The 25,471-nt window shown below is 41.2% G+C and overlaps 1 protein-coding gene across 1 annotated transcript in view; it reads right to left on the bottom strand.

Annotated features, from left to right (window-relative positions):
* syt16 (synaptotagmin XVI) overlaps positions 1–25,471 on the bottom strand; it is a 36,931-nt gene extending 11,460 nt beyond the window's left edge. Inside the window, exons 1-2 of the mRNA XM_056426484.1 lie at positions 25,336–25,471; positions 2,987–3,163 (exon numbers count right to left, since the gene is read on the bottom strand). Coding sequence (XP_056282459.1) covers positions 2,987–3,163; positions 25,336–25,348 — 190 coding nt within the window. The 5' untranslated portion in view covers positions 25,349–25,471. The remainder of the gene's footprint in view (positions 1–2,986; positions 3,164–25,335) is intronic.

The raw sequence follows: 25,471 nt of genomic DNA, 5'->3' as shown, positions 1-25,471 counted from the left end.
TCATTTAGTGCATTATGGTCATTTAGAGTCACACAGACCATAAAGCAGAGGACACTTTAGGGGCGGGGCTACACAGTGATCCTAATATGGTCACTTCCTGTTCACCGGTCGCTCTCTGGTGAAATAAATAAAACATGTTCACACTCGCATCATAATTTGACCATTATCGGATAGCAACAGCTGAATGTGTGACGCGGCAGCAAACTAATTTGTCCACGTACTCACAACGTTCCCCCATCCAAGTGGTGGAAGAAGTTTTCAGATCCCTTACTGTAGTAAAAGTAATACTTAAAAAAAAAAAAAAATCTTACACTTTTGTTGTCTTTTTACAGCTTTTATTTTAATCGTAATTTTATTTTTTGGGATTGTTTGATCATTTAATTATTACATTTTGTTTCTGTTATCGTGTTTATATTTTTCATTTATTAGTTGTTATTGTTTCAGTATCTAGTTTACTCCGATTCAAGTGATGGAAGAATCCTTTACTGGAGTAAAAGTACGAGAAAATACTAGTACTAATAGAAAATATTAGTACAATAGAAAATACTAGTACTAATAGAAAATACTCCACTACAAGTAAAAGTATTATCAGCTACATGTAGTGGGGGGTGATCTGTTTTAAACCACTTCTTTTTACTGCTTATATTTTTGTTATACTTTTATTTTTTTTAAATTATTTTCTAGTTTATCATTTTATTTTTATTTTTTAAAAATGTATTTCCATTTATCCTTTTTTTTGTCACTCAGTATCTCCAGTACAGTTTAATCAATGTTACAAAGAACTTCGTAAACTCAGCTTCATAAAGAAATACCATGAAAAGTACTCGATCAGCTAAATGTTTAACTTTTATATTATATTGAACTATTATATCTGACGTTATTGGTGGTAAAAAAAAAAGTACAATATTTACCTCTTAGTGGACGTAGCTTGAGCCGGTGCAGTACACCGGTTCACTATTCAAATGGTGTTTGACGAGGCGATAACTGAACAGCCCGACTCGTTTGAGTCCCAACAGGATGTGCCGATTGTTCAGGAAACCGACTGGAATTACCAGAAGCTCACCTGCTGCAGGTGGAGTCAACACACGCTGTGTTTGCTCACCGTGTGACGCACAACCTCCACACGGCTGGCGGCACCGTTTGAGGTTTATTCCTCTAATTATAAAGCACACAAAACGCTTATTATACCTGCAGAAAATAAAATAACATTCTCCACTATTCTACAAGTATTACTGTCACATGTAGTGAAACTCAGAACCATCGCACTACAAGGATCCAAGAAACAAGCATTTAGAGCAGGGGAGTCAAACGCATTTTCACCATGGGCCACATCAGCATCATGGCCGCCCTCTTAAAGGGCCGGAAACGCTTTATAAACTCCTCGAACATATTGGTAAATAACTCTCTTTGCATTCGATTATTGTTTATTGGAGTGTAGAAATATTGTACATAAGTAAATGTCCTTAATATTACAACGTAAATCCATTTAATTTGAAACTTTCAAAATAAAAGCACGGGAAATGTTTCTTCAATTTCTTTAAGAAAAGGGGATCACATTTCAAGCCGTCAGGGGCCACATAAAATGATGCGGCGGGCCGGATTTGGCCCGCGGGCCTTGTGTTTGACACCTGTGATTTAGAGCATTTCAATTTAGTTTCAAGGTTATGCTAACAGGCTTTATGAGTAGGGGGGAAGCTATCGTTGTAGCTCGAGCTGTTTTCAGCCGAAAAACGTCTGTTAAACTCAACATTCATATTTTATTTCACATTTCTTTTGCAGTTTAAATAGTTTAAAAAATGCTTTTTAAAAGACATTGTGTTCATTTTGAAACGTTAGCTTCCATCTTTACCTGTTTTCACTGAATCTGTTCGACCTCCTGGAGTAGCAGCACAGGGGGTTGTGGCTTCAAGATTAGGTTAAAAAAAAAAGGCACTTGTTATATTATTTAATGTCAAAGAAAAAAAAAATTCAACGCGGTGAGTTCAGGGCCTTCGCTCTGGATGTGTGTTTGACAAGTGGGAGGAAAGAAAGAGGTTTACTGAACTCAAGGTTTGTATAAAGTTCAGGTATCTTCAGTGTGAGCTTCTGACTCACTCGACACACACGCCAGTGTTTTCTCTCTGGACTGAGTTGGAGTCACTGTGCAAACGGGAGCCACGGTGCTCTCACACAGGTTTCAGGTAACGGAAGGAAAGGTCGAGCCTCGGCGAGAAATTGGAAACAAAACTTATCATCCATCTTTACGAGGGAGACGATGAGAAGACGATATGTAGATAAGTTAAGTGAACATTCATTTACGGCATGAATAAAATGTATCTAGTTGATTTTGCACCCTCCGCTGTAGAGATTTGAGAAAACAAGTACTCGTGCAAAAAAAATCGTTCCACACTTTTGTTTACGATTCTTACTGAAAGTAAGCGTTGAAAGAAGCCGATGCGACGCCACTGTGACGTCGTTTTTGAAACTCCACGAGAACGAAGAAAACTGCCATCTGCTGATGAAGATCATGTGACATGACAGAGAGCTATATATATATACGTATATATACACACATACATATAAATATATATATAAATATATAAACATATATATTCATACATAAATATATATATTTATCCATAAATATATACATATATATAATAGTTAGTCACATATAATATATATATTATAGTTAGTCACATAATATATATATATTTATGTATAAATATATATATATTTATATGTCTATATATATACATATAAATATATATTTATATGTATATATATACATATAAATATATATTTATATGTATATATATATATATATTATATGTGACTAACTAAAATGTATTTTTAATCGTAATTTATAAAAACTAATAAATGTCATGAACGCGCAGGAAAGCATAGAAATATAAAAGCCCTCGTTCCCGTCGGGCGGCAGCACCACACGTTTCCTAAACTGCATTAAAAACCCTCTAAACGTAGATAAGGATATCCATTCACTCACCGAGGCCCTGGCGGATTCCCTGGCGCGTCTTCTTCCGGTGGGTGTGGCGGTGCTCCAGACACGGCATGCCGCCGACACGCGAGAAACACAGCTTCTTGTTGATGAAGAGGAAGAGGATGGCCAGGGCCACGATGAAGACGCCCACCGCCGACAGGAAGCCGATGGCCTCCGGGGGGACTGGCAGGAGGAGGGAGAGGGGACACACAATGATACACTGATCAGACCACACAAACAGGCAGCCTGCACACACACACATACACACACGTGATGCACACAGACAGAACAAGTGACACTTTAGTATTTGAGTTACCCCTCCGTGCGTTGCTCAAGAGCAGTCAGTGTAGAAAATAAAAATAAAACAACTGTGCAGCTGCTGGGAAGGAAAAAAAAAGAACTAGCAGCTAAATGCCTTGCTCAAGAGCACACGGGTGGTTTTATCAAGCAAAACAACTTAAAACATGTATTTCTACTGAATTTATTTATCTGATTTTCCTTTACTTTGTTATATTTACAGCATCCTCAACCAAGGCCCCGTCTACATTCAAGCCACACAACTTACTATTAATAGCTTCTGTTTATTGACAGATTTGCACAAAAACGTCAAAAACATTTCAGAATCTACTGAGTTATTATACATTGCATCATGTGGGTACAGCAGTACTCAATAACATTAGGCTGTCGCTTCTTTCTCGTGTAACTGTTTAGTTGCTAACTATCGAGCTAGTTAGCGGATTGTAAGCTATTAGATGAGCATGCTAATGTTGTGTCGAGCTACGGTTGCTATGCTACGACGGCTTTACACGGAACGAGTCCGGTGAACTAATACTCGCATTATGTCCAGAAAAAACAATTCATGATTTTAAATTATTTTTTATCCTACAAAATTAAGGAAAGACACAAAACATTTTACTTTATTAGCAAAAAAAATAACGGGTTGACTGAAATAATTACAAATATTAAATTAAATCAAATTAAAAGATAAAAGAAGAAGAAAGAGTGACAGAAAATAGAGCGCAGGAGGAGGAACAAGATGGAGAAGTCAGAAATTAGGGAGAGGCAGAAATAGGATGAAAAGAGGAGTGAAAAAAACAAAAGGGAGAGGAAACAAACAAGAGCAGGACGAGAGACGTGAAGAGGAGACGAGGCGTAAGACTCTGCTCTCAACGTGGATGAATAGAAAACGCATTTATAGCTGCGTGTGTGTGCCTGTCTGTGTGTGTGTATGTGTGTGAAGTGTGTGTGTTCTTGTGTGTAGTGGGGGTGGGGGTCACTTCTGTCTCCCGTTTCCACGGTAACGTCCCAGAGAGCAGAAAAGTGAATCAATGTGAGCAAGCAGAGACGAGTGCACATCCTGCTGAGAGCTCGATGGTGTGTGTGTGTGTGGGTGTGTGTCATACTATTATGTGTTTTATGCATTTCAAACGCCACCTTGTGCTTTTATTTCTCTCTCTCTCTTTTTTTAGAAACTGAATCTCCCACGCTGTACAGATGCACCGTAAGAAAACATTCACACATTGCCAAGCAACAGTGCGTAGGTGTGTGTGTGTGTATAGGTGTGTGTGTGTGTGCGTGTGTGTGGTGGCGGCGGCGAAATAATGAGCAACAACAGCAGCTGGTTTAATCCTTCCACATGCAGCAGTGTTTGCATCAGTGGTGGAAGAAGAACTCAAATAATTTACTTAAAAAGGTAAAGTGTGCAGCGTTCAGGGGCAGTAATAATAATAGTAATTATCTTATCTTTAATGTTTCTATCACCTGAAAATAAGAATTGGTGTGTTTTTTTTAACTTGAATGAGACGTTTGTATCTACATACGACTTAACGGTCGTTTTCTTTTGTCCATGATGCTCCTTGCCTCCACTAAATGACGTATGAACACATTGCTGGTAAACACACGATTAAAAGTGTGTTTGTGTGATGTCTTTGTGGAGAAACTCAGTTTTGCAGATCTGTCGATTAAATAAACTAATCGATGAGTTGACGACAGCCCTCGTGTTTCTACATGAGACGAACCAGCTGGCTCTCCATTTGAACCTTCACGTTTTCAGTTGGATGCAATCTGAAAACTCACCACTAGGTTCTACGCACAGCACCTTTAAGAAAAAATTGTATGTAGAAATACCCGATTAAAGAAGAAAAAGAGCTGCATTGAAAGTGTTACTAAGGCAAAAGAACCGAAGTATTCAATATCTAGTACATTTTAGAGTAATATATACATATATATATATATTAGTGCTGTGAAAAATAACGCGTTATGATTAAATTACAGGATTAATTAGTTAATTTTTTTTAACGCACTTAACGCATGCACAGAATGAGCTTCCAAACATCTGTTGTTGGTCGTCTCTAACCAGCAGCATGTCATTTTGTCTCTACGTGTTGCGTTAACACTACTCCAATCTCCGTCTCGTGCGCCGCAGTGCTCCGATTCGGCGTGCGCGCGCACATCAGGACGAAAAAAAGTCACTTGCACCCCCCCGTCAACAACTCTTCTCGGCTCGCGCGCGGCAGAGCTCAGCCGCGATGCGCGCAAACTGGTGAGCAAGTTATGTGCATCCCTGTGTATAAATGTATATATCCGTCTTTTGTCATAAATCTTTATGTTCTCACAAAAATATACCGAGAATATCGGTAATATGTGATTAATCATGATTAATCCACAGAAACATGTGATTAACCTGATTAAAATTTTTAATCGTTTCACAGCCCTAATATATATATATAAAATTAATATTGGATCATAATTGTACGTATCACTTTAATGTAACAGAGGAGCTTATTTTAACCCTTGTGTTGCCTTAGGGTCATTTTGACCCGAATCAATATTACACCCTCCCCCCGCTTTAGGATTAATTTGACCCCATTCAATGTTTAATGTCGGTGTTCTTTCGGTAGTCAACAAACAAACATAAAGTGCCTCACACTTAAACTTGGAAAACAATATTAATTCTAATAATTTTCTGGAGGTTTTAATTGCTGGCGTCAAATTGAACCCAAAGGGTAAAATATGTTAGTAAATATAAAGGTAACAGGAGGGTGAAACATTGAATCGGGTCAAAATGACCCAAAGGCGGGGGGAGGGTGTAATATTGAGTCGGGTCAAAATGACCCTAAGGCAACACAAGGGTTAATAACTTTATATACTGTCTGTAACAGGGACGTGCGGTCAGGGGAGACAGGTGAGGCAGAGCCTCACCTGTCATGAGTAAAAACAGTAAAAAATATAAAGAAATAATGATAACATCAAATTTCTATTAATATTTGTCCACCGATCTTTATGTATGACTAATTCCGAACATTTTATTGTCAAAATCGCTGAATTTGCCTATTTCCTGTTCAAATACAGGATGAATCGAGAGTTGAGGCGACGAGTCGAGCCTCACCTCTGATTACGCAATCCATCACAAGCTGGGTTGAGACATGCAATTGGCCCGTGCGGGTTGCCGTATCTCTGCATGTTGCCAATATAATGTTTGCAGATATGTTTATTTGCCTTGATTTTCCACAGTCTGGCTAAGGTCTTTAACCATTACAGTTTAATGTTTGTAAGTGACATATTTAGTTTTGCGGATGGGAAATAAAACCGCAGTGAAAAGGCGCGGTGAGGCAGATAATACTCTGCCTCACTGAAGGGGCGCTAGTGAGCCAACGGGTACTTGTTGCTGCTTCTTCTACGCAGAGGCGCCAGGCGAGTCAAGTCCGTTTGTTTTTGTATTTTGCTACGCCAGACTGCCAACATGGAAGAGGATTATATATCTAAGCTTAAACATGTATCAAAACTGGACTTTCGGTTAAAAGTGGACGTGATTAACACAGGTAGACCAACGCCGGAGCTAAAAGTTTTGCTTCAAACCTTTTCTTACCTTACGTATCTGTAATATGTACGTGTGCGTGTGTGTTGTGTGAAGAATGCTGATGAGACATGAAATAACCAGTAGCCAATTGAATAAGCCCCTTTTGGGTTTATATATTTGTAAATCTGACACTAAAGGAGTCAGTGCCTCACCAACCATGAACCTCACGTCACTGGTCTGTAATATTTTGGGGCAACTTTTACCGATTCACACAGAAGGCGTATACCTCTTGCATGGCAATAGGTGTATATATATATATGTATATATATTAGGGCTGTGAAACGATAAAAATTTTAATCGGGTTAATCACAGGTTTTTGTGGATTAATCATGATTAATCACATATTACCGATATTCTCGGTATATTTTGTGAGAACATAGAGATTTATGACAAAAGACGGATATATACATTTATACATTCTTCTATACAATGGTGCTGCAACTCAGCAGTTATTTAGCAGTTTTCTTCCATATGGAACATTAATACATCTTCATCCTAAACAGAATGTTTAACCCTCCTGTTACCTTTCAGGTCAATTTGACCCCATTCAATGTTTAATGTCGGTGTTCTTTGGGGTCAATTTGACCCCAGGCTGTTTTTCACTGTGTCAAACATATAAGAAATATCAACTTTTTTATTTATTTAAAGGGCTATTTAGATAGTCAACAAACAAACATAAAGTACCTCACACTTAAACTTGGGAAGCAATATTAATTCTAATACTTTTCTGGAGGTTTTAATTGCTGGGGTCAAATTGACCCCGAGTGTAAAATATGTTAGTAAATGTAAAGGTAACAGGAGGGTTAAACAGAGCATTTCTCTCTTGTTTGTCAACCATTAACTCCACCATGATACAATCTAAAGGCCTCTAGTCTTCCTCTAGCAGCTGCTGAGGCAAACTGACTGTGTGGGTTTTCTTCATGAACTGGGCCGTGATGAAAGGGACGGCGGGGACACCGCTGCAAAGCTGAAACCTTTTTTTTTTGCTCGGTCCCGATGCGCGCGCACGGAGCTCTGTGGCACGCGAGACGGAGATCGATAAGTGTTAACGCAACGCGAAGAGACAGAAATGACATGCTGCTGTGGAGATACGATCAACAACAGACGTTTAGTTTAATAAAAGAACAAAGACGTGCTCTAGAGAACATGTCAGGGGGCGGGCCAATCTTTGTAATGTCATGCGATCTACCAACACTACGCCGCGATCGACTGGCAGGTCGCGATCGACGTGTTGAGACCCTGATCTACAGGAAGTAAAAGTCGTAACAAGGTTTCCGTAGGTGAACCTGCGGAAGGATCATTACCGATGAACAGACCGTCTGCATGAGAGCGGACAGAGTTCAGATTGAAGTGGTGTATTGGAAGCTCATTTTGCAAGTGACTTTTTTTTCGTCCCGACGACCAACAACAGACGGATTTGAAGCTCATTCTGCGCATGCGTTAAATGCGTAAAAAAAAAAAAATAGCTAAACCTGTAATTGAATTAACGCGTTATTTTTCACAGCACTAATATACAGGACTGTCTCAGAAAATTAGAATATTGTGATGAAGTTCTTTATTTTCTGTAATGCAATTAAAAAAACAAAAATGTCATGCATTCTGGATTCATTACAAATCAACTGAAATATTGCAAGCCTTTTATTCTGATTTATTGCTGATTATGGCTTACAGCTTAAGAAAACTAAAATATCCTATCTCTAAATATTAGAATATCATGAAAAAGTATACTAGTAGGGTATTAAACAAATCACTTGAATTGTCTAATTAACTCGAAACACCTGCAAGGGTTTCCTGAGCCTTGACAAACACTCAGCTGTTATAAATCTTTTTTTTACTTGGTCTGAGGAAATATTAAAATTTTATGAGATAGGATTTTAGAGTTTTCTTAAGCTGTAAGCCATAATCAGCAATATTAAAAGAATAAAAGGCTTGCAATATTTCAGTTGATTTGTAATGAATCCAGAATGCATGACATTTTTGTTTTTTTAATTGCATTACAGAAAATAAAGAACTTTATCACAATATTCTAATTTTCTGAGACAGTCCTGTATATGTATATATATATATATGTGTGTGTGTGTGTAACAATTAAACACAATCTTGTCTCTATCATCCATGTTTCTATTTAACGTTATCATCCCTTTGAGCCTGTTAATCCTACTCATTAATATTCTCTGTTCTTTTTTTGTTCTACATGCTTGTAAACAGGTAAATGATGCATAACTTTGTCATTTTAATCTCATATTCTTTTTTTTTTAATGGTGCATCTGTCCAGATGAGAAATGGCCTCTTGGCTAACTCGGGCACATTTACAGGAATGTTTTATTAATGTTTGTCCCTGCAAAAATAAATCAATACGATTAACTACGGTACAATAACTGTGCCCTCAGACAGTCGAGCATCGGGTTGGTAAAAACTGCCCAAAACAGCTCAAACGCTGCATGAGAAAAGAGGCCATAACATCCCATAACCGCTCAACTAACAACCTACTTTATGACATAAAACATGCAGTATTTATCTCATTAAAACACAAATAACACAACGATCTCTGGAGCCACTAAAATTGTATTCGGAGGTATAATAAATCTTTCAGGACTAAGATCTCTTTGAAAAAAAGGCAGCAAAAGCCGCCCGTGAATACGACTGTTAATCGTAACAGTCGTATTCACGAGGGTGACATTCGATGTCTGGACGGTGTGTTCAGGTGTCGTCGTAAAGTGGAGTTTCCCCTCTCAGCTGCTCACAGACACACTGAGCTCAGTGTTGAAGACCCAGAGAGTCTCTACTGTCTATAGGCAGATGGACAGGAAGTCTGGCCTAACACCTGCTGCGCACACACACACACACACACAGGCCCTTATTGTACACAAACATCACGTCTTAAAATAGCTTGTTTTGACCCCTTTTTGTTTATGTTTATTCATGAGGAATCACATATATATATATACATATGTATGTATATATACATACATATATTTATATGTAGATATACAAATAATGTATATAATATATGAGTCGGGGAGGGAAATCTCACACAATCTCTGATCCGAGGCCGACGCCGTAGTGAAAGGTTGTTTGTGTGAATACTAAATCCTCTGATTACTATGCAGCTGCTGACTTTTACACCCGGCTTTTAAGTGAAGAGCTCGAGAGGAGAGAAGAGACACTTTGATGTGAGGAGGAGGAGAAGAAGACAGCGGTGGTGGTTAATATTGAAGTATTTGGTCAAAAAGTATGGTGATAAACAGTGGCGGCTGGTGAATTTTTTTGGGGGGGGGGGGGGTCGGGCGCAGTTGGGCGACGCGGTTTAAATAGCACTCAACAATGAGAAGAAAAGAGGTTTTGAGTAGAATATTGTAAAAAACAAAGCTTTATTTCAAGAAAACAGCGTGCTCACCACTGTCCAATAACAACTATCAACACATTGTAACTTTGGGCATGAGAGGTTCAGAGCAGCTTTAAGGAACATTGGGCTGGGTTTCAGAGGTTTGCAAAATAAAAGAGTTTCACCCTCACATGAAAGAGGTTCAGAGCAGAATAGAGTCAGAAAGAGATCACATGTTACATTGGGTGTTTGACAGAGCAGACCCACTACTGTAAAGACAAGTAGCCTCCTCTCTTTAAAGTGGGCAAACTTCTCAATAACTCTCTGGTTAAAGTCAATCATGTCTGTAACCAGCCTGTTTCATTATTCTTGAGGGAATGTGTCTGTTTTTCAGAACTTCTTCGTTGTGTTTTCGATGCCAGTTCGGTCTCCTTCTGCTGCTCTGCTCTGCAAACAGGGTTAGCTTCATGCTGTTAGCGAGTTAGCTCCATGCTCTTAGCTAGATAACTGCGGCAAGATTTGTGCTTTACACTTGTCTGCAGCTCTTTAGATCCCTCCCCCCGTTGTAGTCCAGAGAGTTTCAGTCCCAGGACTTTGGAACAACAGACAGGGGAAACTAAACAGCGCATTACTCACTGAGCCTCCAGCTGACCAGCTCCGTTAGCTACCTGCTCGCGTAGCTCCGTGGAGCTCTCTGGCTGAGGGAACGATACCGGTCTCTGATTGGCCGAATAGTCCAGTCACGTGAAATAAGAAACGATGTCATTGGCCACGGCGCAAATGTTTGCGCCCCAAGATTCACGTTTCATCCGCCAATGAGAAGCCGTCCTTGCCGAAACGACCGTGAAATGTTTGCTCGCTGCCGCGCACACACGTTGGGCCGGAGCCCCGAAAATGGGGAGGGGCTTCTCTCCGTGATAATGAGTGGCGATATATTATTTATGTCACATTTAACTTAAGTGGTTGTTGACAGGCTGACGGTCTCCCACACACATTTAGTGCGTCAACACGGTATATTTACTCTTTAAATGATTTGGTATATAATGTTTTTTGACAGGATATATAATATTTTTTTCTTCTTCTTTTTTTTTTCATCTCAACATTTTAAGAGGGGCGGCGCCCTATCCAGGGTGTCTACAGGAATAAACCAGTGAAATTTAAGACCGTTTAAGACCACGTCTAAATAAAATTTAAGACCTAACGTACGAAGGAAATATACATTAATCTAAATTAATTAATTCAAAGTAAACACACTGATGTCTGTTAAAAATTAACAGTATGGTGTAATGCAAAAGGATAACACAAATGTCATTGTTGTTGTAAATTATATTTATTAATACAACATTTTCAGAACATTTAGGTCCCATGAACAAATGTCTATAAAATCAAGTAAATATATTTTTAAAATACGTGCAACATAGTTCCTTTTGAACAAAAAAATCTATAAAATAACTAGTGCTGTGAAAAATAACGCGTTAACTCAGTTAATTAAATTACAGGTTTAACTAGTTTTTTTTTTTAACGCATTTAACGCATGCGCAGAATGAGCTTCCAATCCGTCTGTTGTTGGTCGTCGGGACGAAAAAAAAGTCACTTGCAAAATGAGCTTCCAATCCACCACTTCAATCTGAACTCTGTCCGCTCTCATGCAGACGGTCTGTTCATCGGTAATGATCCTTCCGCAGGTTCACCTCCGGAAACCTTGTTACGACTTTTACTTCCTGTAGATCAGGGTCTCAACACGTCGATCGCGACCTGCCAGTCGATCGCGGCGTAGTGTTGGTAGATCGCATGACATTAAAAAGATTGGCCCGCCCCGACATGTTCTCTAGAGCACGTCTTTCTTCTTTTATTAAACTAAACGTCTGTTGTTGATCGTATCTCCACAGCAGCATGTCATTTCTGTCTTTCGCGTTGCGTTAACACTCATCGATCTCCGTCTCGCGCGCCACCGAGCTCCGTGCGCGCGCATCGGGTCCGAGCAATAAGATGTCACTTGTCAATCTGTCCCCGTGTCCGGGTCGGTGAGGTTTCAGCTTTGCAGCGGTGTCCCGCCGTCCCTTTCATCACGGCCCAGTTCATGAAGAAAACCCACACAGTCAGTTTGCCTCAGCAGTTGCTAGAGGAAGACTAGAGGCCTTTAGATTGTATCATGGTGGAGTTAATGGTTGACAAACAAGTGAACAATGTTCTGTTTAACCCTCCTGTTACCTTTACATTTACTAACATATTTTACCCTCGGGGTCAATTTGACCCCAGCAATTAAAACCTCCAGAAAATTATTAGAATTAATATTGCTTCCCAAGTTTAAGTGTGAGGTACTTTATGTTTGTTTGTTGACTATCTAAATAGCCCTTTAAATAAATAAAAAAGTTGATATTTCTTATATGTTTGACAGTGAAAAACAGCCTGAGGTCAAATTGACCCCAAAGAACACCGACATTAAACATTGAATGGGGTCAAATTGACCCGAAAGGTAACAGGAGGGTTAAACATTCTGTTTAGGATGAAGATGTATTAATGTTCCATATGGAAGAAAACTGCTAAATAACTGCTGAGTTGCAGCACCATTGTATAGAAGAATGTATAAATGTATATATCCGTCTTTTGTCATAAATCTCTCTGTTCTCACAAAATATACCGAGAATATCGGTAATATGTGATTAATCATGATTAATCCACAAAAACCTGTGATTAACCCGATTAAAAATTTTAATCGTTTCACAGCCCTAAAAATAACATAAATAACATTTCCAGCTGCTTTTAAAATGCAAATACATTTACATAATAGAATGTGTGTGTGTGTGTGTGTGTGTGTGTGTGTGTGTGTGTGTGTGTGTGTGTGTGTGTGTGAGTTCTCATGTCTCTATGTGATGGATGTTTGTGCACAGGTTCATGTCTACTCCTGAGCTTTTGTGAATATACTAGGAAAACAATCCTTTTCAAACTATGAATACAAAAACTTCCAGTTGACATTTGGTCCATTCTCCTGGAAAAAAGAAAGAAAAGGCAGACATTAGCCAAACAACAGTCACCACATCTCTTATGACACCACCACTTCAGATTAATGTCAGACTGGATAAATATGAATGAAAACTATTTTTACAAATTAAGCAACGCGAGCCATCCCTTGAGCCTAGTGTCTACTATGTAGACATATTGACAGGTAAACACCACTCTACTACCATTCTAAAACAATTTTTAATTAGTCTAATAAATGTGTAGTGCGCCTATGCATAGCTGTTATTAACTTGACACGTGAGTAAAGCTTAACTATATGATACACATACTCATATACATGAGGTTAGTTAATACATATATATTTATGTTAGACTTACTTTGAGGTGCTGAAGTAGGTCCTGGTGTCATGGCCCATGAGCTCCAGAGGATTCTGACTGGACTGGTCATTTAACCAATAACGCACATGAAGTCCAGCTGTCTGCTCTCGCTGGTCTGGTCCAGAGTCTCGTCAAACAGAATGAAGAACGCGCCGCCCTGTTGGACTTCGGTGATGAGCTCTTTGTTGCACGGCGCTGGATTTCCTCCGGTGACCTCCAGCGTTGTAGTTGACGTCGTTGCTGGCGGCGGAGCAGGAGCTAGCCCCGCGGGCTGCTGGCGGCCTTCGCTCGTCTCTGTGCTTCTTGCTCTGCACGTGAGATTCCACCGCTGGAAAGTCTCCCGACACACAACGCAGCTTCAGAAGCATTTCACCGACCGTGACCAGAAACACTCGTTCTTTTCAAGCCGTTGTTGAACTTGCATCCTGCCATGTTTTCTAAACTAGCCGATGCTTCACGTTGTAGGGGATGGGACCGACACGCGGGCCCCTTTAAGAGAAGGGGCGTGGCCCCGGTGACACCAGAGACACCGCAGAGCGACCGGAGCAAAATACGGACCTGGCGGAACAGATTGCCTCATATTCGTAATGACATGACACCCAAAAAATTTAAGACCAATCCAATCTGAATTTAAGACAATTTAAGACTTTTTAAGGCCTTATTTTTCGGAAAAGCAATTTAAGACTTTTTAAGACTTTTTAATGCCCCGCGGACACCCTGCTATCGCCCTCTATGGACGCACCGCCACTGGTGATAAAAGATGTTCTCCAACAGACGTCGTGTTTCATTTTGCAAGCAAATCTTCCTTTTCTGTTCCTCTGGTTGTATAGAAGTCTATGCTTCATGTGTTAACGCTGCATTCTCTCTCCTGACCACCAGGGGGAGACTCCTCTGGTTGTATAGAAGTCTATGCTTCATGCGATAAAGCTGCATCCTCTCTCCTGACCATCAGGGGGCGACTCCTCTGGTTGTATAGAAGTATATGCTTCATGTTTTGAAGCTGCATTCTCTCTCCTGACCACCAGGGGGCGACTTCTCTGGTTGTATAGAAGTTTATATAATGACTACTTCTCTATTGTTGTGTTCTAGGGCTGCAACTAACGATTATTTTGATAATCGATTAATCTGTTTATTATTTTTTCGATTAATCGATTAATCGGATAAAAAAACTGTAATTTTCAACCCTTTATTCAAAACAGGGTTCGTACGGTCATGGAAAACCTGGGAAAGTCATGGAATTTTTAAATGGCTATTTCCAGACCTAGAAAAGTAATTGAAAAACATAAAATCCCAAAATGTTTGGAAAAGTAATGCAAATGTGTTATATCAGTCGCGCGCGATTCCAGGATGCTTTATTTTCATTGGTTGCTGGATTAAATCTTACCCAGATACAACAGATACATTCTTTTTTTGATTGGCTATTGTGTAGCCCATTTCTTTTTTTTGGATTGGCTGATAAGTGGCACCTCACAGCAGAACTCCAGGGGAGCGCTTGATTCCTCCACGGTGAGGGCAGCGCTGCTCATGTTGGCGCGCTGCGGCACATTAAAACTTTAAATAGCCGAGAGTTGTTTTTCAGCGTGAGAAATACGATGTGTGGCGGGAGTGCGTGACTAAAGACCGAAATGAGTGACTGTCACTCTCAATGCGTGACACTTGAGAGCCCTGATGACATCACCCGTAGGCGCACTCAGCTCCGTGAATGTCTCCGACTACGTGAATGACTTCCGCATCCAGCGCCACGAGAGCAGCAGCAGCCAATTAGATTCATCAACAGCGGAGCAGCTCAGCGCTGATTGGCTCTCACAACGCAGCATTATGGTCTCTCCTCTCCCTCCGCTCTTGTTTCTCCTGCGCCGCTCTGCGCTCAACTAAACTTTTTTTATACTCCGCGACTTATTGAGTGCCGTAATAATTGCGCGACAACGAAACAACAATGAAATTCTTTGCCAACTATTTTAATAATCGATTTTATCGATTCGTTGTTGCAGCCCTAATGTGTTCCCTCAGTAAACATTGTAAACATGCGTTTAAGTCTCAGTCTCTAGTTCCAAGTCTTCTTCTATACAGCATGATGTCATCATTTAGTACTTTATGGTCATTAAGAGTCACACAGATCATAAAGCAGGGGACGCTTTAAGGGCGGGGCTACAGGGTGATCGACAGGTTGACACCAGAGACGTATACAGCGTCTCTACATCACTTCTCCTCAGACCTAATATGTTCACTTCCTGTAAAAAAAACCACATGGAAACTGTATTTTTATGCAAACTCGAGCGACAGAGCATCAGTCCACGGACCAACGGGTGACGTCACGACCACCACGGCCACGTGCGGCGTCACCAGGAGAGTTTCTCACATTTTGATATGCAAAATACAAAACTTTTTTTTTTAGGGACCCCGGACACCGGAACCTCTCCTCCCTACTTTGTCTTTTTCTGGAAAATGTTAAAGGACAGACGGGCCGACATGTGACGTTCACTGGCTGTTGTTGTTCTCGGGACTGGAGGTCAGATCAACCCGGAGACATCGGCACACCGTGTGTTCAGGCTGATTCAAACCATTGGCCACCAGGCAGGCAAACACACGCACACACACACGCGCGCACCCACACGAAAAAAAGCATAGTTTCCCTGGAAACAACCCGGTGGCTCTGTTAAGGTATGATGAGTTTGCCTTTTCCCACCCACATGTAAGACGGTCTCACGTTACCATGGCACCGTCGGTCTGCTCGTCCTGATTGGCCGAGGACCACGGCGAGGACGAGGAGGAGAGCGTCTCAGGGTTGAGATGAAGAGACGGCGAACAAAACATTTTTTTTTTACAAAACTTTGATCTCATTGACTTTCATCCAAAAGAGCTTCAGAGCTGCATCTTATTTATTATTAGTTATTTATACTTAGTTTCCAACAGCTTCAATTTGATATTGGAAAATACAAGATAATATAATATAATATATAATTTTGTAAAATAAATTCTAACTTTATTTATCCCAAGGGGAATTGTTTTGATGAGGCTCTTTCTTATTATTAAATATATATTTTTTAATTAATTATATTTGTATAATAATATAATAATATAGTAATATTTTTGTGTTTTTAGTTTTTTTAAATTGGTTTCCACGTTGGAAACATATTTAAAATATTATATATATATATATATAAAATAATATATAATAATAAAAACGTTGATCTCATTGACTTTCATCCAAAAGAGCTACAGAGCTGCATCTTGAAAATGCAAGATAAAATATAGTATAGAATTATGTAAAATAAATTTGAACTTTATTTATCCCGAGGAAATTTGTTAACTTTTTATTGTTATATATATACTTCATTTTGTATTTTATATTTTACTTGTATACATCTATATCTTTCATCCCTGTTTTTTATATTTTATATTTTATTCTCATGTGTTTAGTTTATTGGTGCTGCTACTGTGACGACAAATTTCCACTTGGGGATTAATAAAGTATATATCTATCTATCTATCATCTATCTATATATATATATATATATCTTTTTTTAATTGATAATACTTGTAGTGTTGTTTTCAGTATTATTTATAATACTTTAACTTTATAAATACATAAAATATGTGTATTATATTTGATCTTTACGATGATAATTGAAAGTAAATGTCGTTTTTCAGTTGTAATAATAATCCTTTTTAATTAAATAATTGTATCCGAGTCCGAAAGCATCGGTTAGTTATCCTCGTTCATCATTATAATATTTACTTAACATATCCAGTTTTCTGTGTATCACAATTCAATGTAGTGTTATTATAGTTCCCTCTGTTAAAGTAAACAGGAAGTGAACTCATCAGAGCCAGAAAACTGAGCTCTCCAACACTGATGCTGAGGCGCCACCTGCTGGTTACTAGCTGCACGACACCTGAACCACGTGACTGAACACATAACTCAAATAAATAAATATTAACTATCATTTATATTTTAACATCTAACCGAGTAAATTTCATAAAACTTAACTAAAGAGAGATTAATAAAATAACATAATTTGTTTACTTTAAATAAAATAAAGACTATATTATATTATATAATATTAGATTAGATTTGACTTTATTCATCCCCAGGGGGAAATTTCTTGACAATTTGTTTACGAATATACTATACAATTAAATTAAATTAAATAGCAGGGCATATTACATTCAAGAATTAAAATAATAAAGATAATAATTATAATATTATTATAATATATATATTTAAATGTTTTTATTTATTATTCTTTTCTATTTATTAAAGTTTTTCTTTTTGTCATTTACAATGTTTTGTCACGTTCTTTATTGTAAAATCAATAAATAAAAAGTTAAATAGAAAAACAGTGAAATTAAACCATTAGATGAGAAACGGGACTCAACCACCATCACCACCATCATTGTAGTTCTCAGGAAGAAGACGGTCAAATCAAAACTCACTCTCTCCATTCGCTGCCGGACGATTCTCTTTAGTTCCTCCTTCGCTCGACATGTCTTCACCTCCTCTTTGCCTCCTCTTTCCTAAATCCTTTATCCTCTCTCCTTTCTGTCTCTACCCTCCTTGTCCTCTCTAGAGTCCGACCTGCTCCCGGCGTCCTCGCGTGTGAGCCGTCACTCGGCTCTGCCTTCCCGCCTCTCCCGGTGGGCGAGGCGGGAAGGCAGCGCCGAGTGACGGCTCCTTCCTGAACCACGAGACACAACAGAGGAGAGGAAGCAGGACAATGAGGGCGACTGGAGGAGCCTCCTCGGCCCAGAGAACCTCCTAAGCCCCTTATGGACTAAAGTGGTAGTGTTGGTTCTGGTGCCTTCTGTGGACTAAAGTGGTAGTGTTGGTTCTGGTGCCCCCTGTGGACTAAAGTGGTAGTGTTGGTTCTGTCGCCCCCTGTGGACTAAAGTGGTAGTGTTGGTTCTGGTTTCCCCTGTGGACTAAAGTGGTAGTGTTGGCTCTGTCGCCCCCTGTGGACTAAAGTGGTAGTGTTGGTTCTGGTGCCCCCTGTGGACTAAAGTGGTAGTGTTGGTTCTGGTCCCTCTGTGGACTAAAGTGGTAGTGTTGTTTCTGGTGCCCCCTGTGGACTAAAGTGGTAGTGTTGGTTCTGGTCCCCCTGTGGACTAAAGTGGTAGTGTTGGTTCTGGTGCCCCCTGTGGACTAAAGTGGTAGTGTTGGTTCTGGTGCCCCCTGTGGTGTAAAGTGGTAGTGTTGGTTCTGGTCCCTCTGTGGACTAAAGTGGTAGTGTTGTTTCTGGTGCCCCCTGTGGACTAAAGTGGTAGTGTTGGTTCTGGTCCCCCTGTGGACTAAAGTGGTAGTGTTGGTTCTGGTGCCCCCTGTGGACTAAAGTGGTAGTGTTCAGGGTTCTTGCACATGTCGACCAATGGATTTCCATGACTTTTCCATGACTTTAAACCAAATTTCCATGACCAAACTGAAATCTCGGTGTATACATGAACATTTTTGAAAATGTAGTATTCAAACAATGAGAATTACAAAGCATACAATATACCTTAAATGAAACAAATGAATGAGACAATAGTTTGATTAAAAGAATACACATTGTTATACATGTTTATTCTTATAAACACTTATATAAATGTTTATTCTTTTAATCAAACTATTAACCCTTATGTGCAAATCCATCTGTTTGTACTGTAAATAGTGGTTCAGGCTTTGTTCAGACAGAAAGACATCGGCCCTTCAACACGTTGACCACGTGACTCTTGAAGTGAAGAAGCCCCATGAGCAGGGAGATGAACATTTACTTTCAACACAAGCGTCGAAATATCAGGCTGGCATCTTCGGATGATTAAAAGTGCATTTTCTACATGTGAGGCGAGACTACTGACTACTTGGATCCTGCTAAGTGTCTTCTTTAGATTAGTTTATCTGCTGAGTTACTGTTGTATTTGTTGTTTGGAGCTGCTGGATTGTTGGTCTGTACTGTTTTAGGATTTGTTTTGGTAGAGAGGTGTGTCCTGATTACTGACACCTGAATCTTCACTGATTGGACGAGCGCTCATCACCTGGTCTCAATTGAGTGTCATTTGAATACCAACGAGCAAGGGGTGGTGTCAACGCGGCTGGAGGTAATTGGCACCAACTTGGGCTCATAACCGGATCGGGTCTTTAGCGTCATCGGACGAAGACTCGGAGGACAAAGACATAGGAGTCTTCCGTTGGAGTCTTCGTGGGTGGCTGTGTATTCCACCATTTTGTGAATATGTGTGTATTTTCCATACCTGTGCGTATCTCTACTCGTAGTTACTATAGGACTCGTTCATTCATGGACCGGAACCCCTCCTCGGTTATCCTTCCTACCCGTTCTACTCACACCCAGCACCTTGTCACGGGAGGCCTCTGGAACTGTCAGTCAGCCAACCGCAAGGCTGGTTTCATCTCTGGCTTTGCCATGGAGCAGTCGCTTGACTTCCTGGCTCTCACTGAGACCTGGATCACAGCAGACAACACGTCTACCCCGGCTGCTCTCTCCTCTGCCTTCTCCTTCAGCCACACACCCAGACCCTCTGGTCGGGGTGGAGGTGCAGGTTTACTCATCTCACCCAAATGGTGTTTCTCTCCCTACTCGCTTCCACTCTTTATCCCACTGACTTTTGAGTTTCATGCTGTGACCGTTACTCATCCGGTTCAACTACACATTGTTGTTCTCTACCGTCCCCCTGGTTCTTTGGGAAATTTCTTGGAAGAGCTAGACGCCCTCCTGTCGAACTTCTCGGAACACGGGCCCCCCGCTCATCCTTCTGGGTGACTTTAACATCCAGACAGAGAAGTCATGTGATCTCTTACTCTTACTGTCTTCTTTTGACCTCTCACTAAGTCCCTCCCCTCCCACTCACAAAGCCGGCAACCGCCTTGACTACATTTTCACTAGAAACTGCTCTACCTCCAACCTCACTGTAACTCCTCTCCATGTCTCTGACCACTTCTTCATCTCTTACTCTCTCTCGCTCTATGGTACTGACAACCCACCCATATCTACAGACTCTGCACCTGTACGCCGCAACATTCGCACCCTCTGTCCCTCCTCCCTGGCCTCCTCTGTCCTATCTGCTCTCCCCTCAACTAGCTCCTTCTCACTCATGCATCCTAACTCTGCCACAGACACACTCCTCTCTTCCCTGTCTTCATCTCTTGATTCTCTTTGTCCTTTTAAGACACGACCGGTTCGGAAATCCTCTCCGGCTCCGTGGTTGTCGGACTCGGTGCGCGCCGAGAGAGCCACCCTGCGAGCGACGGAAAGAAAATGGCGAAAAACTAATCAAGCGGAAGACCTGCTCTTCTATCAATCTCCTCTCTCCTCCTTCTCTTCCTCTATATCTGCAGCCAAAAGCTCGTTCTACCTGACCAAAATTCAGTCTTCCTTCTCTAACCCTAAAAAACTCTTCTCTATCTTTTCCAACCTCCTTGATCCCCCGTCCCCCTCCTCCTTCCACCCTTTTGCCGAGCCACTTTGTCGACTACTTTACAAACAAGATAGACGACATACGCTCCTCCTTTACTAATCCATCTTCTATCACCTCACCAACACTAACTTCTTCATCCCCCTCTTTCCTCTTTCACCCCCGTCTCCCAATCAAGTTCTTAGCTTGGTGACCTCCGCCCGACCGACCACCTGCGCCCTTGACCCCGTCCCGTCTCCCATTCTCCAGGCTATTGCTCCTGACCTTCTGACCTTCCTCACCCATCTTATTAACATCTCCCTCTCAACTGGCTGTTTCCCTAACTCTCTGAAGGAGGCGAGAGTCAACCCTCTCCTGAAGAAACCCACGCTTGACCCGTCTGAAGTCAGCAACTACAGACCGGTCTCTCTTCTTCCTTTTCTCTCCAAAACTCTGGAGCGAGCTATCTTGAGCCAAGTGTCCTCCTATCTCCACAGTAACAGCCTTCTTGACCCTCACCAGTCTGGATTCAAGGCCGGCCACTCAACAGAGACTGCCCTCCTTGCTGTCTCTGAGCAGCTTCACACTGCTAGAGCAGCCTCTCTCTCCTCTGTCCTTATCCTTCTAGACCTTTCTGCAGCATTTGACACCGTGAACCACCAGATCCTTATCTCTTCTCTTCAGGAACTGGGGATCTCAGGCACTGCACTCGCGCTTTTCTCTTCCTACCTTAACGACCGCACTTACTGGGTAACTTGGAGAGGATCTGTGTCTGATCCTTGTCCTCTCACTACTGGGGTTCCTCAAGGCTCTGTCCTGGGTCCCCTGCTCTTCTCTCTGTACACAAATTCTCTCGGCTCTGTCATTCGTTCGCATGGCTTCTCCTACCATAGCTATGCTGACGACACCCAACTGATCTTCTCGTTTCCACCGGCCGAAACACGGGTGGCGGCGCGAATCTCTGCCTGTCTGACCGACATCTCTCAGTGGATGTCTGCTCACCACCTGAAGATCAACCCTGACAAGACCGAGCTACTATTCCTTCCAGGGAAAGGCTCCCCCACCCATGACCTGACTACCACATTCAACATCTCTGTGTTGGCCCCTACCCTGACTGCCAGGAACCTCGGGGTGACACTAGACAGTCGACTCTCCCTGACGGCCAACATCGCTGCGACGCGTTCCTGTAGGTACATGCTGCACAACATCAGGAGAATACGGCCTCTTCTTACTCAGAAGGCGGCACAGGTTCTGGTCCAGGCTCTGGTCATTTCACGCCTCGACTACTGCAACTCCCTCCTGGCTGGTCTGCCTGCTAAGGCCATCCGACCTCTGCAGCTCATCCAGAATGCAGCAGCTCGACTGGTCTTCAGCCTCCCGAAATTCACCCACACCACTCCGCTCCTTCGATCTCTCCACTGGTTACCGGTGGCTGCTCGCATCCGCTTCAAAACACTGGTTCTGGCGTACCGTGCTCTTAACGGATCGGGCCCCGTCTACATCCGAGATATGGTCACACCGTACACCCCGGCACGTTCGCTCCGCTCGGCAACAGCCAATCGTCTTGTGCCTCCTGCACCTCGAGCTAATCACTCTACATCCAGACTGTTTGCTGTCCTGGCTCCTCAGTGGTGGAACGAGCTCCCCACTGACATCAGGACAGCAGAAAGTCTCTACATCTTCCGCCTGAGACTGAAAACACATCTTTTCCGACTATATCTGGATTAAAACACAGATTTGCACTTCAGTGGCACTGGGATGGCACTTATTGTGGTGCTTTTGTGGTTCGACTGAGTTGAGGAAGTGTTGCTTCCTGTGTTCTTGTTGTTCTTGGTTTATACTCTAGGTTGAGATGCACTTATTGGAAGTCGCTTTGGATAAAAGCGTCTGCTAAATGACATGTAATGTAATGTAATGTAAAAGAATAATTTTAATTGTCAACCTTCAGTGGCCACATTACCTCCACAGTCAGGGCTTCACTTTGTCACTTCCTCTCCAATGTTTAACTTGTCTAATGTGTTGCCACCACACAGAGTAGCCAACATGGTTAAATCTACACTTCCCTGACAGTAGAATATCAAGACTGCTACCCAAGCTATGGCCAGCGAACTTTCTAGTTAAGATGCGTTCACTTGCAACGAGAAAAAAAAAAAATCGCGCCGATAGTATGAGAGCGTATGCCGGCTTATATTTTGAGTGTCTTCCTTTCAAAAACATATGAACTATTTTAAACTCGACGTAAATGAACATGTGAATATAACTATTTTCCATGACTTTCCCAGGCCTGGAAATTACCATTTTAAAATTCTATGACTTTTCCAGGTTTGCCATGATCTTACGAACCCTGAGTGTTGGTTCTGGTGCCCCTTGTGGACTAAAGTGGTAGTGTTGGTTCTAACGCCCCCAAGTCGCAGTTGACTTCACCACTGTAATTTTAACAACAAACCAATTTAAATATCTTCTTCCCCTTGGATAATTCTTTCTGTGGGTTCATCAATCAGAACCTGTCTGGAACCGACCGGTTTCCCATCAACACCCCCGGTGCTTCGAATAAACAACAACAAACTGGGATTCAGTTTACCGTCAGTGGCAGTAAATACGACCCGTGAGGGCATGAATTAGACATGCAGGCGTTCTGTAACTAGGCCACAACAGGCAGAAACACACGAGGCCGACTGGCTGCTTCCTCGTGTAGAACGGAGCGATTACCTCGACGCCGCTTTGCATCCGACGACGCTCGAGTGGGCGGCCGGGAGTTTGCTTTAGGTAGCTGATCCACTGCAGAGAGAAGGCAGCTTAATACATGAATCATAGACTTCTATACAACCAGAGAAGTCACCCCCTGGTGGTCAGAAGAGAGAATGAAGCTTTAACGCATGAAGCATATACTTCTATACAACCAGAGGAGTCACCCCCTGGGGGTCAGGAGAGAGAATACATGTACTTGTTATTTCACAATACTGTAAATATGATATCTTGATTTTTTTAAAATAATAGTAGATAACCAAAATAATTATTTTAAAAATCACTTCACTGGAAAAATTATAAAGTGAATCATGAGATAAATAAATATTTTGTGAGTTGCAGCTCAACCAAAGTATGTCAAGGTTCATTAATTATCCAGGTGGCAAAACGTTTGTGTGGCATCACTCAAACTATTATTGTTTTTTAAAATTATTATATTAATTCTAAGCAGACGCCTAATGCTGCAGTCGCAGCTCGAGGTTTAGAGCAAATGTACTAATTCTTGGTAGTTTAATCTGGAACAATACAACATTTTTAATGTAAAATATGAATCTGCATTTCTTAAATAACTGTCAAATATGTATTATTATATTTATTTTATTTATTTATTCAAATTACACCCACTGCAAATACTACAACATATGAAGTAAAATAGCAGAATAATATTAATAATAATATGAAAATACTGAATATACACTTTAATTATTTATTTATAATTTTTTACATTTAATTTATTATTTAAATTCTTAAATGTAATATGCCCTGCTATTTTCTTTTAATTGTATTGTATATTTGTAAAAAATAAAAAAAAGTGCTGCTGCTTCTAGAAATTTCCCCTTGTGGATGAATAAAGTAAAATATAATATAATCTGATCTCAAACACACTGAAGGAGACCACGGGCTCCTCTGCAGGCCTAAATTATGAAACACTACGACAGCAGGGTAAACACAGTTTCATTTCACTCAGGTGAATTTGAATAAACATTTAAAAAACTGGAATGTTGAGACACCGCCCACTCCTCCTCTCTAACTCCATCTGCCTGATGGATCGTGGAGGTCTCCATCGTGGAATATGCCTACTACGAACTATTCATACACTCTGTCATATTCATTGAATGTATTTTCACTCTAATCTGTCCTTCTGTACACATGACATCTATTGCACCTGTCCATCGTGGAGAGGGATCCTCCTCTGTTGCTCTCCTGAAGGGTTCTTCCCTTTTCCCCCCCTGAAGGGTTATTTGGGAGTTTTTCCTGATCCGATGTGAGGTTTTGGGGCAGGGATGTCTATATGTACAGATTGTAAAGCACTCTGAGACAAATTTGTAATTTGTGAAATTGGGCTATACAAATAAACTGAATTGAATTGCATTGAATGTCTCATGATTTAAACATGAGATACACAAATAAGGTTCCGTGAAGTGGCCATGATGAGGCAACTATCAACTAACTCTCCAGTCCAACAACACAGCAGGAATATTCACATTATTATTATGTATTAGTGGAGAGACTGACAACAAGGCCCCACATGTCAGTAATATGAATAAAATGCAGCTTATGTTTGGTATTTAAAAAATAGAATCAGTTGGCCTACGCATCTGGTCGTTATCAGACCGCCATAAAAAAACACGAGCCTGAACGCAGCACTGACATGTGGGGGGGGGGGGGGGGGTACCACGGGAGGAGAGACGGTGCTACTTACTGTCCGAGGCCATGGCTGCGGCTGGATCCCCCTCAGACTAGCAGCGGGACCGAGGCGACGGCGGCAGCATCGTCCCCGCAGCTCCGCGTCCTCCAGACCCGCAAAGATCTGCAGCCGCACCGCGGTGAGCGGTGAC

This window comes from Pseudoliparis swirei, chromosome 11 (genome assembly GCF_029220125.1).
Source record: "Pseudoliparis swirei isolate HS2019 ecotype Mariana Trench chromosome 11, NWPU_hadal_v1, whole genome shotgun sequence".
NCBI classification, from domain to species: Eukaryota; Metazoa; Chordata; class Actinopteri; order Perciformes; family Liparidae; genus Pseudoliparis; species Pseudoliparis swirei.
The sequence above is the reverse complement of the archived record's forward strand: the minus strand, read 5'-3'. Positions and strand labels throughout refer to the sequence as shown.